At 51.2% G+C, this 16,891-nt stretch overlaps 1 protein-coding gene across 1 annotated transcript in view; it reads left to right on the forward strand.

Annotated features, from left to right (window-relative positions):
* Positions 1–15,300, forward strand: part of Slx9 (SLX9 ribosome biogenesis factor) — a 44,940-nt gene extending 29,640 nt beyond the window's left edge. The window contains exons 5-7 of the mRNA XM_075979859.1: positions 4,036–4,183; positions 11,519–11,587; positions 13,700–15,300. Of these exons, the coding sequence (XP_075835974.1) occupies positions 4,036–4,183; positions 11,519–11,587; positions 13,700–13,823 (341 nt within the window). The 3' untranslated portion in view covers positions 13,824–15,300. The remainder of the gene's footprint in view (positions 1–4,035; positions 4,184–11,518; positions 11,588–13,699) is intronic.
* Positions 15,301–16,891: the final 1,591 nt, after the last annotated feature.

The following is a 16,891-nucleotide window of genomic DNA, read 5'->3' on the forward strand; positions in this document are numbered from 1 at the left end:
TGTGAGGAGTGTGTTTACCTCGCACAACAGTGACTTCTGACAGCTGTGTCTGCTACCTGACTGCCCAGGGCGAGGTGCCATGTCCGGTGTGTCTGTGGTTGGGTTTGCAGTTGTCTCCCAGGAGTGCATCACTCCCATGCTCTGCCTTCCTGCCACGCTGCACTGCTCGCGGCAGTGGTCAACCCCATGGCTGAGGGACATCATTGCTGCCCTGTGGTGTTGATGGATGTCTGCCTTCCCATCTTGTCCGGGGTGAGTAAGGCTGTGTGAGTATTTGTTCCAGTCTTTCTGTGCACATGTTTTTATTCCTCTTATGTAAATACTTAGGAATGGAATGTGGGTCATAGGGCAGGTGTATGTTTAGTTTTATAAGCAACTACCAGACATTCTTCTGAAGCAGCCCCTCATGTGCCCCCCTTGAGCAGCATGAGAGTTGCGGTGGCCCCACAGCCGTGCTGACCAGTCTTCAACCATGAACCTGGACATGGGCTAACACTCGTGGACTGCCGTGCCGGTCTTTGTTCTGTGGAAGAGTGCTGTCGCATGTACATCTCCCTTGCAGTTCATCTTCAGTGAGGTTCATTTTTCTCAAGCTGCTCTGTGTTTTTGTTATTGAGCTTGGGGGCTCTCTGTGTGTGCCGAGAACCTGCTGGCCTTTGTCATCTGTGTGTGCTGGGATCTGCTGGCTCTGGTCTTCTATGCTGTACTGGGGACTGCTGACTGATCAGCTGTGTGGAGACCTGCTTGTCCTGGTGTGTGCGGTATTCCTTGCAGACTAGACTGTCTTGCCCATTTAGTATCCTAACTTTTTTTTTCTTTTTGAGGCAGGTTTTCTCTGTGGTCATGACTGTTTTGGTGCTCTCTCTGTAGACCAGGCTGGTCTTGAACTTAGAGATCTGCCTGCCTCTGCCTCCTGGGTGCTGGGACTAAAGGCATGTGCCACCACTGCCTGGCTTTTTTTTTTTAACTGCAAGAGTTTAATTTTAAAAATATCTAACTCATATTTCTTTTTCCACAGGGTTATAATGTGTTTTGTTTAGTTTAAGAAAGTCTTGCCTAGGTTGATCTCTGTCAGTTCTAAGTCAGCCCGGTCTACGTAGTGAGTTCCAGGACAACCAGGACTGTGTAATAGACTCTGTGTCACAAACGAACCCCAAAGAGCATCTAACCTGAAGTCATGGAGATGCTTGTTTTGAAGGAGCTGGAGCCTAGCTAGTCCTTAGGTGTGGTTCCTTAGAAGTGGCGTCTGTCTGCTGTGAATCGGTGGATCGCCACAGTCTGATGCAGACTGTCTTCATCTTTGGATTGTTGTTCTGAGAGTCATGTGGCTTTTCTCTGTTCCATGCTCTGCTGTGGCCCATGATCACCGTAGTTCAAGCAGGCAGACACAGATTCCTTTGTCTTAGGATGTTCCTCTGTTCCTTTGTCTTAGGATGCTCTGGGTGTTCCTGGTGATCAGCATAGCCATTTAATTTTACTGTTCCTTTTTCCTTCTCTTTAAAGACAACAGCTTAGAGGGATTGTGACTGGGGTCGCATTGAGTCTGTTGGTCACCTTCAGGAGGGTTTGCCACCAGCACTGAATCAAGTCCAGGAGCATGATATTCTTCATCATTGCTCTTAGCATCTTGGGTTTGGCAGCTACACACACGAGGCTCTCTGGGACCTTTACCAATACCTCTCATGGCTACCACTGTGCGGAACTGTCCCAAACTTTACCTTTGTCCTGTCCCTCCCTCCCTTTTGCTCCACTTGGCCTGTTGACTTAACCTCCCCAGTGCCAGCCCCCTGAGGAATGGTTTCCCTCCCTGGAGTGCAGAAGCGGGGTCTGATGATGGCCCTTCACACTGTGGCCTCCTCAGACTCTCCTGCTTCCGGTGTCCTCCGGGACTGCACTTCATGCTACCCACAGCCAACTCCCACTTGACGCGCCCATCTGAGGCTTAGCAGCTCAGAAATTGCATCTCACAGCTGGGATTTCCTTCCCTGGATTCCGGCGGTGTTGTGTCTGGGCTTTTGGTGGCTCTCTACTTAGAGTCTCAAGTAGTTCGTCCTCCGGGCCAGGGAGTGAGGGGCAGCAGCAGGTGTGGCCACTTCTCTGTCTTCGTCTGGACTGTGCTCTGGACTCCATTCTTGTTAATTTTGAGGGTTAGTGGGACCCACTTTCTGCCTTCCTGCGTGTTCTGTTGCAATAATGTTACGTTTACTGTGAGATTTTCATATTTGAATATCCTGGACTGTCCTGGAAACCGTGAACTTCTTATCCTCCTGTCTCTGGCACTTGAGGGTTTTGTTTGTTTAAGAATAGGATTTAGATTAGTTTCCCAACTCAGTTTGGTTAAAGTCCAATTGTAGTGTGGGGTAGGGATTGAAACTGGGCACGTCTGCCCTGACCCCCACCATTTCCCTGCCGTTTCTTCTGCCTCTGTCACCCCCACCTCACTGGTAGCTGCCAGATGGGAGTGAGTGCCAGGAGACTGCGGTTGGCCCCATCTTGTTGAGCTCAGTAAGTAGAAAGCTTACTATCTTTGATCTGTTTATGGATTCTTTGTATCTTTTACCATGAGTAGATAGTGAGTTTTACCACATCTCTTCTGGCACATCCAAGGACCAGAGTTTTTTCCTTTTAGCCGGCATTACCGTGGGTCGTTGTGGGTTTCAACAACTTCCAGACACCAAACTATCCCTGCATGCCCTGGGTTGCCCTGCTTGGGCATCTCTGGCTTGGATTTGCTTGTGTGTGTTTGGGCTCCATGTCTTTCTCAGCTTCGCTCTTCTTTCTCTGGGTCTGCCAGGTATGTGTGAGAGGGTGGCCCCTAGTGCTTCTTCCTTCTAGGGAAGTTCAGGCCCCAAACTTTGGCTCAGGGGAGAGGGACGGGTGTGATGGGGTGCTAAGTGAATTGTTTGCTCTGTTCCAGCTAGCCTGAAAACCCCCCCACCAGATTGTCACTTTATAAATCTACCAAGTCTCTCGGGCTGCGTTGGGCAGAGGGTTTGGAGGACTGTCTTTGCCTCAGGATGAAGTGATAGCCCCTGCTGTATTGGGCCTGCCTGTATTGGTCAGGGTGGGCCTCTCTGACCTGCCTAGGGAGAGGTATCTTCCCAGCTGAAGTGGGTGGCAGAGGTGCCTGTACCTCGCTAAGGGAGAAGCTGCTGGCGGCCTCACTCCTCTGTTAGGGCCACCACGTGTTTGAAGTGTCTGACTAAAGGGCCTTGTGTTGCTATGCCACCCAGAGAGAGTGGGGCTTTGTCCCAGAACTGCATACACCCACAGCCACCTGCGGTAAATAGCAAGTTTAAGCACTTGTCGTATTAGCAATTTGGAATTAAATCCATCTTCTGAAGAAAATCCAATCCCAAGGCTGTGCCCTGCAGTGAACTTTCTGTTCCATTAGTGCTGTGCATGCCACCTGGCCACCCACTCTGCTCCCTGCTGTTCCCTGCGGCTGTCAGTTCCTCCCCATGACCATTGTCCCCATCTTGGAGTCTCAAGGAAGTGCCACATGGTTCTAGATTGCCCAGAATAAAAAGGATATTGTGTTTTCTCAGTAAGAGACCTAAGGAAATGGAGCCCAGGACCTGCATCTGCCCACTGCAGCCCCCTGTGTCTGTAGCCCCCTGTGTCTGTACCTACATCCTTCACTGCAGCCCCCGCCCCCCACCGTGTCTGCACTGCAGACACCTGTGTCTGTGTGCCCAGACCCTGCACTGTAGGCCCCCTCAGCCCTGTGTCTGTGTGCCCGGGCCCTGCACTGTACCCCTTACAGTGGGGGGAAGTCCCCTGTGCTGCAGCTCCAAGCTCAAGTCAGCCCTGTAATTAAAGTGTGCCTCTGTGGTTAAGAAGAAAAAAATAACTCAGAGCTGCCCCCCCCCCCCCAGTCTTTAGGGGTGCAGAGCACGTGACAGGGGGAAACAACACTCAGCTCTGTGGGAACAAGCAGGCCCCAGGGTGCAATGGGTGCCTTGGCATTGGTGGCCTCTGGGAGGGGGCGCTGGGGAATGGGTTTAATTTGCATGTACTCCTGTCTCTCCCCAGAAATTGAAGCCATCAAACTGGCTGAGCGGAAGCTCAAGGAGGAGCGAAGACGCAAGGCCATGGTGGTGGTGGGTGACCTGCACCCCCTGAGGGATGCCCTGCCTGAGCTGCAGGAACTGGAGGCCAGTCGACAGCAGCAAACGAGAAGGTGAGTGTCTGGTACTGGCCATCTCTTCCAGAGCTGTGGTCAGCCCTGGATCCCCACAGTCCTGGGTTCAGAGGGAAGGGAAGGATTGATAGCCGTCTTTGAAGGCTCCCATCTCTGCAAGGTGAGTGAGTCAGCACTCAAGCCCCATGGGACCCGCAGAGCCTCAGCCTTGGGTGTGGTGGCTGTTATGAAAGGCGCACCCAGACTTACCCTGGTGGCAGCCTGGCTAGCCCACCAGTGTGTTCCCTCGGCCTTCTTCCCACTGGCCTCAGTGTCCAGCCTATGCATGCACACGGGCCTTATGGCCACTGCTGTGTGTCCACTAACCTTCCTGCGCCCCTTGCAGACAGCTCTGACATCTCTTTCTCAGTCCTTCACCTGCCACCTGCCTGTGTTCCTCCGTCCCCTGATCCCCACTAAGGGTGTCTGTACGTGGGCACTCTGTGGGGAAACCTCAGTGAGTGGGCATGGAGCCTACCCAGCCCTAAGCGTGTCTAACTTGTTTGCACAGTGAAAGGATGAAGAATGGGCACAGGGCAAGGGGCACTCAAAAGTGCAGAGCTGCACTCGTGGGCAGGCGGAGCAGCTTCAGGGCTCTCTGCTCTCATCCTTGCTGGGCTTTCAGTGTTTCTTTGTTGTTACTGGGTTTTGTTTTTTTTTTATCATTCATGCATTCATTTGCTTATTTATTTATTTGAGGGTTTGTAACTCATCGTATAACTCAGACCAACCTTGAACTTAATGCTGTCCTCCTACCTCTGCCTTCCAATGATGGGATTGCAGATGTGAGCCACCAGAGGCTTGTTACTGCTTATTTTACCTCCTAAAAACAATCCTCTCTCCCACTGCATTTTCATCTGGGAATAAAGCAGAGGTTATGTGCACTTCATCTATGAACCCTCACCCTTATCGTGGGGCAGGTGGATGGCATGCTGTGAAGTCAAATGGCCAAGGGGTGGCTTCCCAAGATGGAACACCCATTCTGCTCAAGCCAGATTCGGCGCTGACACAAGGTCAAGACTCAGCTGAACAGAGCCAGCGATGCAGATTCCATTCCTGGTTCTTAAGCAAAAAATGTGACCCTGGTCAAGGGTCCCTTCCCTCTTTATAGTTTCTCATCTGAAAAATGTGCTTGGGGCTCCGAGAATGGGGAGAGCTGCATAAACAGCCCGCTCTACCAGCCCAGGGAGGAGCGTATTGGGGCTGTGTGCCTGCTCAGGGCTGCTTCAGCTGTGATGGGAGAAGGTTCCCATCTTGTCCCAGCCCCGAGTGCTTTGCTCACACACTAACTTTAAAGCAGTAATTAGGGGATTGAGGAAACATCTCAGCCTGTCGAGTCCTTGCTGTGCACTGTTGGTGGCCTGAATTTGGATCTCCAGCACCCATGTCAAAATCCAGACATGGCTCTGTAACCCCGGTGCCACGTGGGTGGAGACAGCAAGATTTCTGGAGCTCATTGGCCGGCCAACTTAGCCGAATTGATAAGCTCCAACTAAAATGAGGTAGAGCTATTGAGGAAGATGCTGGCCATTGATCTCTGGCCTTCACATGTGCACACACACATGTGCATACCTATGTGAGCACACCTATGTGAATACACACCACGAAAGGAAATAGTAATTTACTGGAGGGAACTTGACATGTGGTCCTCCTGCTTCCTCAGACTCCTCTGGCTGTGAGCTTTTCATACTGAGGCAGACATTTGAGAGAGCTGGGAGGGAGGGGGAGGTTGAGACAGGGTTTCTTTGTGCAGCACTGGCTGTCCTAGAACTCGCTCTTAGACAAGGCTGGCCTCTAAATGATCTACCTACCTGTGCCTCCTGAATCTGAGATTAAAGTCATGCACTACCACCACCCAATGAGTTGAGCCTTTTTCACCATCCCCCAGCCCATGTTTTCTACCCCAGGTAGAAAAGACCTGGGTTGTCAGGAGGAAGCTTATGCAGACTGAGGCCTTCTTCATGTCATTATCCAGCCACTCATTGCCAGCCTAACTCATCACTGAAGCGCCCAGAGGAGGTGTTTCCCAGGACGCTCATGTGCTGGACTCTGTGCCTTTGGGTAGGGCATGGCCACGCTGGGCCCAGGGTGGGGAGCTGTGCTCCCTCTTCTTAGGGGCAGGGTCTGCGGAGTCTTGGATTCTACTGCAGAGGCAACTCTCCTCTTCCCTGAGGATTTCCCCATCATTGGTTTATGTTCTTGAGGACTCATGTTCTGGGCTATCATCCAACACCACTTTCTTTAAACTGCAATTGTTTCAGCAGAGGCCACCGGCATTTCTTTCAGTAGCTCCCTGATGGCTCTGGTCTGCCCATCTGTGGGCTGGGTGTGTCTGAGGGCTTACTCACCTGATGTCAACAGATGCTGGGAGCTCTCCTTGGGCATCTTCTGCCTGGTCCGGGTACCAGGTGTTTCTCCAGGGAGCCTGGTTCCTTGCCTTGGAGAATGATGCCAGACAGCAGGATCTGAGACTGGAGTGCTGGTCACCCCAGAGTCTGACTTCCGACAGAGCAGATGCTCCAGTACACACGCCAGCCTGAGCATGTGTACTTAGAGTTAGGAGAGCATTGCAAGACTGTTCTCACTGTAGCAACTACGAGCATGCACTCCACTGTGGTGGTTCGGGAAGTATTTAGTGGTCACAGCATAGCCATGGTTTTACAGTAAAGGGAAGAGACACACAGCAGAACATGGGGAGTCCCAGAGGCAGAGCTAAAGTCAGGGTGGGAGGCTCATCCAGCACTGAGGACTGCAGCTGGGGATGTTTACATGCCAGTGTCTCTGCCTTTGGCCACCCTTCTCCATACCTGCACCCTGCCAGCCCCTTGGCCTCCTCATGCCTAACTGGCCTTGTCCAGGGCAGTGTTTTTCACAGTGGGAAGAAAGGTGCTATGTCTGATGACCACACTTTCTGCCCCCCACAGTCACATCCCCCTCATGTCCTAGGCTCAAAGGGACTTTCTGTGGGACAGTCCTGTGACCTTCTCCCATACCATGGGATCTGCTGCAAGTCCATGGTATGGCCTAGTACTATTGCATGTCAGAATGGCCTAAGGGTCTTCACAATACCCTCCAGGTATCCCCTGTAGTAGTTCTCTCTCTCTGGAGCTAGACTGGAGGGTCACAATACCCTCCAGCAGTACCCCCTGTAGTAGCTTCTCTCTCCTGAAGCTAGACTGGAGGATCACAGTATACTCCAGGTACCCCCTGTAGTGGCTGCTCTCTCTCCTGGAGCTAGGCTGGAGGATCACAATACCCTCCAGGTACCCCCTGTAGTGGCTGCTCTCTCCTGGAGCTAGGCTGGAGGATCACAATACCCTCCAGGTATCCCCTGTAGTGGCTGCTCTCTCCTGGAGCTTGGCTGGAGGGTCTACAGGATTCCTGAGGTAGACTGTTGTTGTGGGAAGTCACTAGTTAGTTCCTGGCTGCTCAGCCCCGAAATAATCACACAAAACTATATTAATTAAAACACTACTTGGCCCATTAGCTCTAGCTTATTGGATTAACTCTTATATTAATTTAACCATTTCTATTAATCTGTATATCACCACAAAGTTGTGGCCTATCAGGAAAATTTCAGCACGTCTGTCTCTGGCAGCTCCATGGCATCTGTCTGACTCTGCCCTTCTTTCTCCCAGCATTCAGTCCTCCCCGCCTACCTAAGTTCTGCCCTATCAACAGGCCAAGGCAGTTTCTTTATTTATTAATGGTAATCACAGCACACAGAGGTGACTCCCACATCACCTCCCTTTTTCTGTTTAAATAAAAATGAAGGTTTTAATTTTAACATAGTAAAATTACATATAACAAAACAGGTATCAAGCAAGAATTACAGTTACAATATTATATCTATCTATTCTTCAACTTCATCAAAGACTCCAGAAGGATATAATATTACCTAAGTTAACAGGAAGTGCATTGCAATCAACTTCCAACATTCTAGAATTGACAGAGACATCTTGCTACCTGCCAACCTACTTATGAGATGAAATTCTCTAGAATAGGCTGGCCACAGTGGCACACATCTTTAATCCCAGCACTCTAGAGGCAGAGACAGGTAGATATATGAGTTTGAAGCCAGTCTGGTCTACAGATCACGTTCTGTACATTCAGAGCTACACAGAGAACCCCTGGAACTCCTGTCTTAAAAGACAAAAACAATAAAAGGAAAGGAAATCTCTATGACAGGGCTTATGCTTTTTCTATTCATGCCTCTTCACACCTGAGAATACTTTTTTTCTCTTTCTTTCTTTTTTTTGGAGACAGGGTCTCTGGCAGACCTGGAACTCACTTTATAGACCAGGCTGACCTCGAACTCACAGAGGTCTTTTGGCCTCCGCCTCCCACGTCCTGAGATTAGAGATGTGTGCCATTATGCCCGGCTCTTGGGAAGGTTTTATATGGCTCCAAGTATGTAGGTTTATAAGGTAGCTGTACAAATCAACCACTGACAGAATAAATCATAAATAAAAAATTTATTTTAGAACAATCCTGTAGGATTATATATATAATTTTAGAACAATCCTGTAGGATTATATATATAATTTTATATATAATTTTACCTTTATTAAAGATGAAAGCATATTTGTATACTGATGAGATGATTATGCTTGTTTACCATGAATCAAATCTTGGGCTGAAGAGATGGGTCAGTGATCAAGAGTGCTTATTGCTTTTGCAGAATACCTGGTTCAGTTCCCAGCACCCACGCTGAGTGGCTCACGGCCATCTGTAACTCTGGCTCTAGGGGCTCCTATGCCCTCTTCTGGCCTCTGTGGGCACCTGTACTCCTGGCATCCACTCACAGACATATACATGCACACATAAGTAAAAATAAAAACAAATCTTTTTTAAAAAACAGTAAATCCTGACTGTACATTTGTACATTTGATTTTTAAGGATGTAGAGTATCTATGTCCTTAAGTCAGAGACAGCCCCCGTCCCCACTGTTGAGAGTCCCAGAAGAGGGCCAAGCTACACAACTGTAACACATGCAAAGGGCCCAGGTCAGTCTCACACAGGCTCCCTGGCTATTGGTTCAGTCTCTCTGAGCCCCTATGACCAGGTGAGTTGATTCTGTGAGTTGTTTTGTGATGTCCTTGATCCTCCAATCCTTAGTCCCCATCTTCTGCAGGACTCCTCAGACTCTTCCTGGTGTTTGCTGTGATCTGCATCTGTTCGCATCAGTTGTTTGATGTTTGGTCACAGGAGATGGCCAGTTCAGGCTACGTATCCTCTATTTCTAGGAGTCTTAGCTGCGGTTATCCTTGTGGATTCCTGGGAGGTTCCCTTATGCCAGGTTTTTACCTGGCCTCAAGATCCCCTCCCCCTTTCCAGTAGTCTGTTCCAGTACTTTCCCCCTCTGTAACCCCCTCCATCCTGATCGCTCATGGGTCCTCCCTTGGACCCTCTCTGGGGCTGTGGTTATGGTATAGTTACCCTTTATTTTACAGCTGCTGTCCACTTGTCTTTCTTGGTCTCGGCTATGTTACTCAGGATGATTTTTTTCTAGTTCTATTCATTTGCCTTCAAATTTCCTGTTTTTTTTTTCAGCTGAGAATTACTCCATGTGTAAATGTGCCACATTTTCTTTATCCTTTCCTTGGTTGAGGGACATCTAGGTTGTGAAACAGAAATTTTTAAATCAAGGATTCTATAAATGCAGCACAGAGACCCCCTGACTTGATACTGACAGGGACACATTACAAGCCTTTGTTTCCCCAGCTGACCACGATGCTTCTCTGGGAGCCAGAAACCTTACATTGCCACTGCTCTCGTGTGTTAACAGCCTGAATCCGAGCTGACAGGTCAGCCACTGCTGGTTGGCATTGCATGCTGGGAGCATTCAGGACCAAGGCTGCAGTAAAGGTGCATGATGCAACTCAGGCAAACTCTGCCAAAAACATCCTGGATTCATTTCACCTTTGGTTCTGAATCTATTTTTGGCTGTTGTATGTTTGGAGATCTACTAGTTTTAAATTTTTCAGTTATGAAACACCATATGGGACTGTGCTCTAGGAAGTCCCCTGTCTGCCTGTGGAAGAACTTCACAGGATTAGTTAGGCTGTGTTCTAGGAAGTTCCCCGTCTATCTGTCTGTGGAAGAACTTCATGGGGTTAGCTGTGTTCTATGAGACCTGGGCTGCGGCACCATCCTCAGAGAAGCCCCGGACTGCATTTTACAGCCAGTGGGCTGAGGGAGCTCCCTAGCTAGGTCACCTGAGCCAGTGTTTCTGTCCGGGCTGGCTGGAGGCCTTGGCCCCCACTGCTTAAGTATATCTTCTCATACCATGGTGGATTCTGGGGCCTCTGGGAGGACTAACAAACAGGCATGAGGTCACGATCCTAACTTACTGGGGACCAGAGACCAGAATGTGAGGAGCCCCGAGAAGACAGAAGTGTTGTGCATTCATATTTGAAAAGGAGCTTGACTAGGATCTCAGGTCTGCTGCTCAGGAGTCTAGATTAGATATTGGTCCAGGGCACGGTGCTTTCTGCCCTCCCTCTGCTGCCTCCCACCCAGGGCTCCTCCCACCCAGGACCTCAACTCGCTCAGCATGGCATCTCTGAAATCATCTTGTCAGGCGGTGGGCTCTGGGATTGTCCTCTCTGCCATTGCTGGGCAGAGATCCCAAAGACTGTATCCATCCTGGGGACCTGCAAGAATGCTCCTGGCATGGCTGGAGCCATCAGAGTCGACCTTAGGAGATTGCTGCCTGGCACTGAGCCCCAGACTCACAGATTAACCCCCCATGTCAGACCCAGTGTGGTGGCTTAGAAGACTCTGAGAATCTTTTCAGGGTCCCTTGTCTGGTGGTCAGCAGGCAAAACTCTTGGCCCAGAAAGTCCCTCAGTGCACTTTGACATCAGTAGGGCAGGCACGGGGTTCGTGTCTGGCTCCTAAGGTCACGTTGGAATGGCAGTTGCCACAGACCTCTGGTAGTAGAGCTCTCTCTTCTCTCATCAGAAGTGAGGGGACAGTTGTCAGGTACCTGTGTCTTGTCAGGAAGTGCGATGTGTTTTTAAGGGTAGTGGAGTAAAGGGCCCAGGGCAGGCTGCTGCCTAGAAGGCATCTGCATTCAGGTTGGGCAGGTGGCAGACTCAGGGTACAGATGTGATGTGTTTTCCTAGGGTGGTGTCTTTCTCTATCACACGGGAACCTTAGGGAGTCAGACAAGACCCTGGATACTGTGGTTGTCAACTCTAGTTATGGGACCCAGGTGCCACAGCTCATCTAGATCCACAGCCAGTGTGCAGGGTAGACACCAGGGGAGCCACAGAGACAGATTTCCTAGTGAAATGTGGTTCAGACTGACTTTATTATCTGTGTCCACAGGAGGGTGACAGGCAAGCCCAGGCCAGTGGAGCTTAGCCGGATGAGTACAGCCCAGAGACAGCAGCTCCTGTGAGTACAACCCTACCCACCTTCTTCCTGATCTCCTCATCTACACCCCAGCCACCTCACCCCGAGCCTCTAACCCTTTTCTCTGTCCTGGTTTGGCTTCTGACTCCAGATGGGAGACATTGCTGGGACCAAGAACTTTGCTGTCCTGTAATTAGGCCTTGGGCACCCATCTGGAGTGCTTCCAGGGAGTGGTGACAGCTTCTGTGTATGAGCTTTCCCTTCCCTGAGCCTCTGGAATTGTGGCTGGGACATGTGCTTACCGTGGGTTAGACACACACAACCCCACACCTTGTCCCATTGGCGGGCTACGGTATTGTCCTGTTGGCTGACTGACATTGTACTAAGATGTGAGCATGGCCAGGAGATTCTTGGCTCGTTTTTTTAGCCTCTGCAGACTTGGCTACAGTGGTGTGCTGGCTTTAGGGGAATCTGAGGCAGCCTGAATCTCACACCCACACATTTTTTTGTTTATTTGTTGTTTTTGCTTCCAAAATGATGGTTTCTTTCCTTGTCTATACATAGAACCTCTGTTATTTAGTAGTGCTGAGTGCTCTGTGTCAATTTTTCCCGAAGCTCTTCGTTTTTCATGTCCTTTCATTGTATAGATTAAAGCCCCCTTTTTTTTTTTAAAAAAAAAATCAAGACAGGATTTCTTTGTAGCTTTGGAGCATGTCCTGGAACTAGCCCTTGTAGACCAGGCTGGCCTCGACCTCACAGAGATCCGCCTGCCTCTGCCTCCCGAGTGCTGGGATAAAGGCGTGTGCCACCACTGCCCTGCTCATGTTTTTGAGATAGTTCTTACTAAGTTACCCAGGCTAGTCTTGAACTTGCTCTCTTTGACCAAGGCAGGCCTTGAAGTTGCTGTCCTCTTGTGTCCCCTTCTGAGCAGCTAGAGTTCCAGGCCTAGGCAGTAGGCCCAGCTAGCCTCATTCCTGTCCTGCAGACTGATTCGCAGCCCTCAGCCTCAGAGCACCATCGTGCATTCAGGCTTCCCCATCTCTCCGCCACACCTCTCAATCTGTCTTCCTTGGCTCCTTGCGGACCTCTGTGCGTCTTTCTCAGCAGCTTTGTCTGAGAGCAGCTAGTGCAAACAGCTCTGCTTAGTAAGCATCCACCTTACTGCTCTCTGGCAGTTGCTCTTCCCGGAGCCTCTGCTATAGCCCAGCCTGGACCAGGGCAGCTCCCTCTGCACTGTGGCTGGGATGAGCAGTAGCTCTACCTGCTGGAAGGTGCCTTGTCCCCGCAGCTTCTTCTGTTGCTGTGAAGAGCCACCATGACCAAGGCGACTCATGAAAGGAAGCTTCTAACTGGGGGCTGGCTTGCAGTTTTCTAGGCTCAGTCCATGCTCCTCAGGGTGGGAAGCAGACAGGCATGGTGCTGGGACAGCAGCAGAGAGCTTTATAGGAAAACAGACTGGTCCTGGTGTGGACTTTGAAACCTCAAAGCCTACCCCCAGTGACACACCTCCTCCAGCAAGGCCACAGCTCCTGATCTTTCCCAGATAGTTCCACCAAAAATTCAAACACAAGCCTATGGGGCCATTATCAGTCAAACTACCACACCTTCTTTGTTGACTGACATCACATTCAGAAGCAACACAGGCTGGTGGCTTGTGTCTCCAGGTTCTGCTGAAGGTGACTGCTAGGTGAGAGAAAGGATGAGAGGAGCTGGCAGCCAAGGCTCTGGCGTATCTAAGAGGTCAGGGTCACGAAGGAAGCTGTGCCCCGGAGTTGCTGTGTCACTGCCCCATGGCTCAGCGCTCTCCAGTGCACATCTATTTTGGGCTTATTTGGGGGGAAAGGCACCTCTTATATAAGGCTGTCTTCAGGGCATGTGAGCTGCCTCTGCTCCCCACTTGTCAGCTCTTGCCTTGGCAGCAGCCCCTAGCACATTCCTCTTAGACCTATTGGTAAGGTGACCCCGTCCGTGGTTGATGTGTACTCAGCAACCCCTGTGCCCTTGCCTCTGCTGCAAGCCCTGTGGCCCTGGCACTGTATGCACCTTGTGCTTCTTGGCCCCTGCTGTCTGCTCTAGTCTTAGGCTCGGGCCTGTCGTCTGGGTCCTGGGAGTTCTTGTTCTTCCCATGCTGACTTCTGCTTTCCATTCTTTCAGTGAGGAAGAAAGGACCCGGTTTCGGGAGCTGCTGGCCAGTCCATCCTACAGAGCCAGTCCCCTGCTGGCCATCGGGCGGCAGCTGGCCCACCAGATGCAGCTGGAAGGTGGCGACCAGCTCTAACCAGGACAGTGTGTGCTGTGGGATCCGGGGACTCATGTGGGTAGAGGTGCCAGCAGCTCTTGAATTCTGTCCTGTACCTACGTGGCCGCCTGATCAGTCTTGAGACCTAGGGAAGGGGAAGGAAGAGCTGCTAGAGGACAAATAAAGTGACCTGTGGCCTGTGCTTCCATGGCCTGGAGCCTTCTGTGGCCTGTGCTTCCGTGGCCTGGAGCCTTCTGTGGCCTGTGCTTCTGTGGCCTGGATCCTTCTGTGGCTTCACTTCCTGTTGAGAGCCAGCCACTCCTGGATTTCCCACTCTGACCTGACTCTGGGACAGCTGTCCTGAGTATCTGCAGAACAAGCCCAGAGTCCCCCACTAGTGGTGGTGGCGGGGGAAGTTGGGTGGTTGCTCATGTGTAGATTTGCAGGGGCTTCACCAGTGTGAGACCTTGGTACTCCTCCCCAACAGGGCAGCCCAGCTGGCCACCTTGCTCCTCACATCGTCTGCCTTCGCCCAGGCCACACCTTCTTGTGGCCCAGGCTCCTTGCTGCCTTTTACTACAATAACCAGGGAAATAAGTGAGGACCAGCAGCCGTGGAGCCTGGGCAGAGCAGATGAGGACCCCAATCCTGGTATGAACATCATAGGGCCTTGGTGAATGGAAGTAGGTAAGAGAGAATAAATCTAAACCGGGTGTGGCAGAGTCAGACAGATCTCTGAGTTCAAGGCCAGCATGGTACACAGAGCAAGTTCCAGGACAGCCAGGGCTGCACTCTCTCAAAAACAAATAATTTAAAAAAAAAAAAGCTTGGCCAGGTCTGGTCACAGACTCAAGTTCCTTTCATCAGAGGCCATTTCCCATTTCAGCCATCCGCTGAGACCCTGGAGCTGCCTTGCTGGCGGGAACCAGGGGCTCCTGAAGAGAAACCGTGTGTGCCTTAACCTACCGGTGGTGCAAGTGCTGTTCTGTGTGGCCGGCACCACTTACACGGTTTCATGTCTTCACGCTCTGCGTACTGAGGTTCTGGGATACGACTTGAAGTGACCCCAGTCCGGCCATGGTTGCTAATGCATTTTCATGATGCCTGCTACAACAACCTAGAACCACCCTTCAGGGTCCTACCTGGGAGAGCATTTCACAGGCCAATGTATAGGACAGTTGCAGCAGGTCAGGGTCAGTCCAGCAGAGGACACATGCGTGGACTGAGCAGGAGAGAAGTCAAGCAGGCATCACTGAGACTGCCTCAGAATCGCTGCAGAGGGGTGGCCCGAGGTGACGGTGTGTGAGAGCAAAGTGGCACTCAGCTGGCCAGAGACTGAACACTGAGCAGGTAGGGCTTTGTCGTTCAGGCAAAGCATGTCCTCTTGTATGGATGGACGCAGAAGGCAGATCCCAAGAAAGTGGTTCTCTGCGTGGTGATGGGAGTTTGATGTTTTTGTATCTCCTAATCTGTATAGAACGAATTACATGGCAATACATTTCTGTGAAAACATACAGTTCCCTTGTTTTCGTGCTGATTTGAAAGTGACGTAGCAAATGAAATGACCCTGAAGGACAGCGGTGCCTTGGCCCCTGAGGTAGAGCCTGGCTTCTCCAGCCACACTCAACTTAGGATACCCCGGCCACCAAGGTAGGGTCAGGGTAGTTGGACAGTGGGGACAGGAGGCAGCCGGAGGCAGCCGGAGTACATCTCTGAGGGTGATTTTGTGCTAAGCAGGTACGGGCAGCTGTGGGGATGCTACTGTGACTGTCCCCAGAGACCCTCTGTTGAAGCTGGTGACTGTATTGGGAGGAAGCAGGGCCCCGTGAATCTAGATCCTTCGGAGTGTAACCTTGTACACTGTGCATTGCGCATTGGGACCCTCTTGGATTTTCAGTCACACAAACGGAGCAGGCCTGCTGTGACGTCACCACCATTGGGACAAGCCACCAGGGACAGACCTTTCCTCATAAGTCCATTCTCAGGTACTTTGTCAGCAAAACATTCCCAGCACAGGAAGAAAAGTCGGTGGCCCCAGAGTAAGGGACTCCCAACTAAGCAGTATCCCCTTGAGCCCAGACTCTGGTCATGGGGTTTCCTCTGTCCTAAGCAGGACTGGACCTGCCTGCCCCATCCTTACTGGGGTGTGTATGGTCGTTGGGAGGGAGGCCGTCATAAGTCCTGGTGATTGGGACACTGAGGGACCTCATCTCTCAACAGCCTGCCAGACACAAGCCATACTGCAGTGTGACCTGGACTTGCTCCCCAGTTGTGTGTCCTCTCCGGGTCCCTTTTACATTTCTACTGTGCTGTTCCTGGCTGCCAGCCTGCTAAAGCAGGATTCCCTGATCCTGGGCAGACCACACAGCTTACCCTTGTGTGCCGGAATAAATTATAGATTACTTCGGTTTGTATGACAGTCAGAATGCATGGATCACCCCGAGTACCCCAGCCTGGTCTCCCCTGCTCCAACAGGCTTGGAAACTTGGATGACTAGGACGTCACAGGACTTGGTTCTGCTCTGAGAGTATAGAATCAGGTTGGCGTGACCACACAGTGGTGTGGCAAGAGCCTTATACCAGCTGACTAGCATAATGAAACAGTTTGGAGACCAAATGCTCACAGCCCTGTCCCACACCGCTTCTCTTTCTGCTCTGGTCCCAGGATTTGGGGGTTATGGGGAGGGGAGGGGACAGTGTGAGCCTGCCTGCACTCAGAACAGTCCCTTGATTTAGGGCTCTCTGCTCTGACCATAGTTGTTGAGACAGAGTTGCTACGTAGTACAGGCTGGCCTCACACTTGTGGCAAACCTCCTGCCTCAGTCTCCCAAGCGATGGCACCATAGGCGTGTCCCACCTGACTCCATTTTCAAATTTGCCGACCCTTGACTCTTCTGGGAGTGTGGTTTCTTTAGGCACCTCGGTTTTTAGCATTTCTCTGAGATGAGCAGTCCTTGGAACCCTACTGGGTTGGGCGGTGAGGAGACAGTGATGCTGGAGAGCCAGGGGCCCGGGGGAGTCTGCTGGTGCAGCTGTGGCCAGGTCTTCTGTCCATGGCATGCTGTACGTACGCCTATGCGGTATCCCTTTGTCTTATACTAGCTGTTT

Source organism: Microtus pennsylvanicus, chromosome 7 (assembly GCF_037038515.1).
Source record: "Microtus pennsylvanicus isolate mMicPen1 chromosome 7, mMicPen1.hap1, whole genome shotgun sequence".
Classification (NCBI taxonomy): domain Eukaryota; kingdom Metazoa; phylum Chordata; class Mammalia; order Rodentia; family Cricetidae; genus Microtus; species Microtus pennsylvanicus.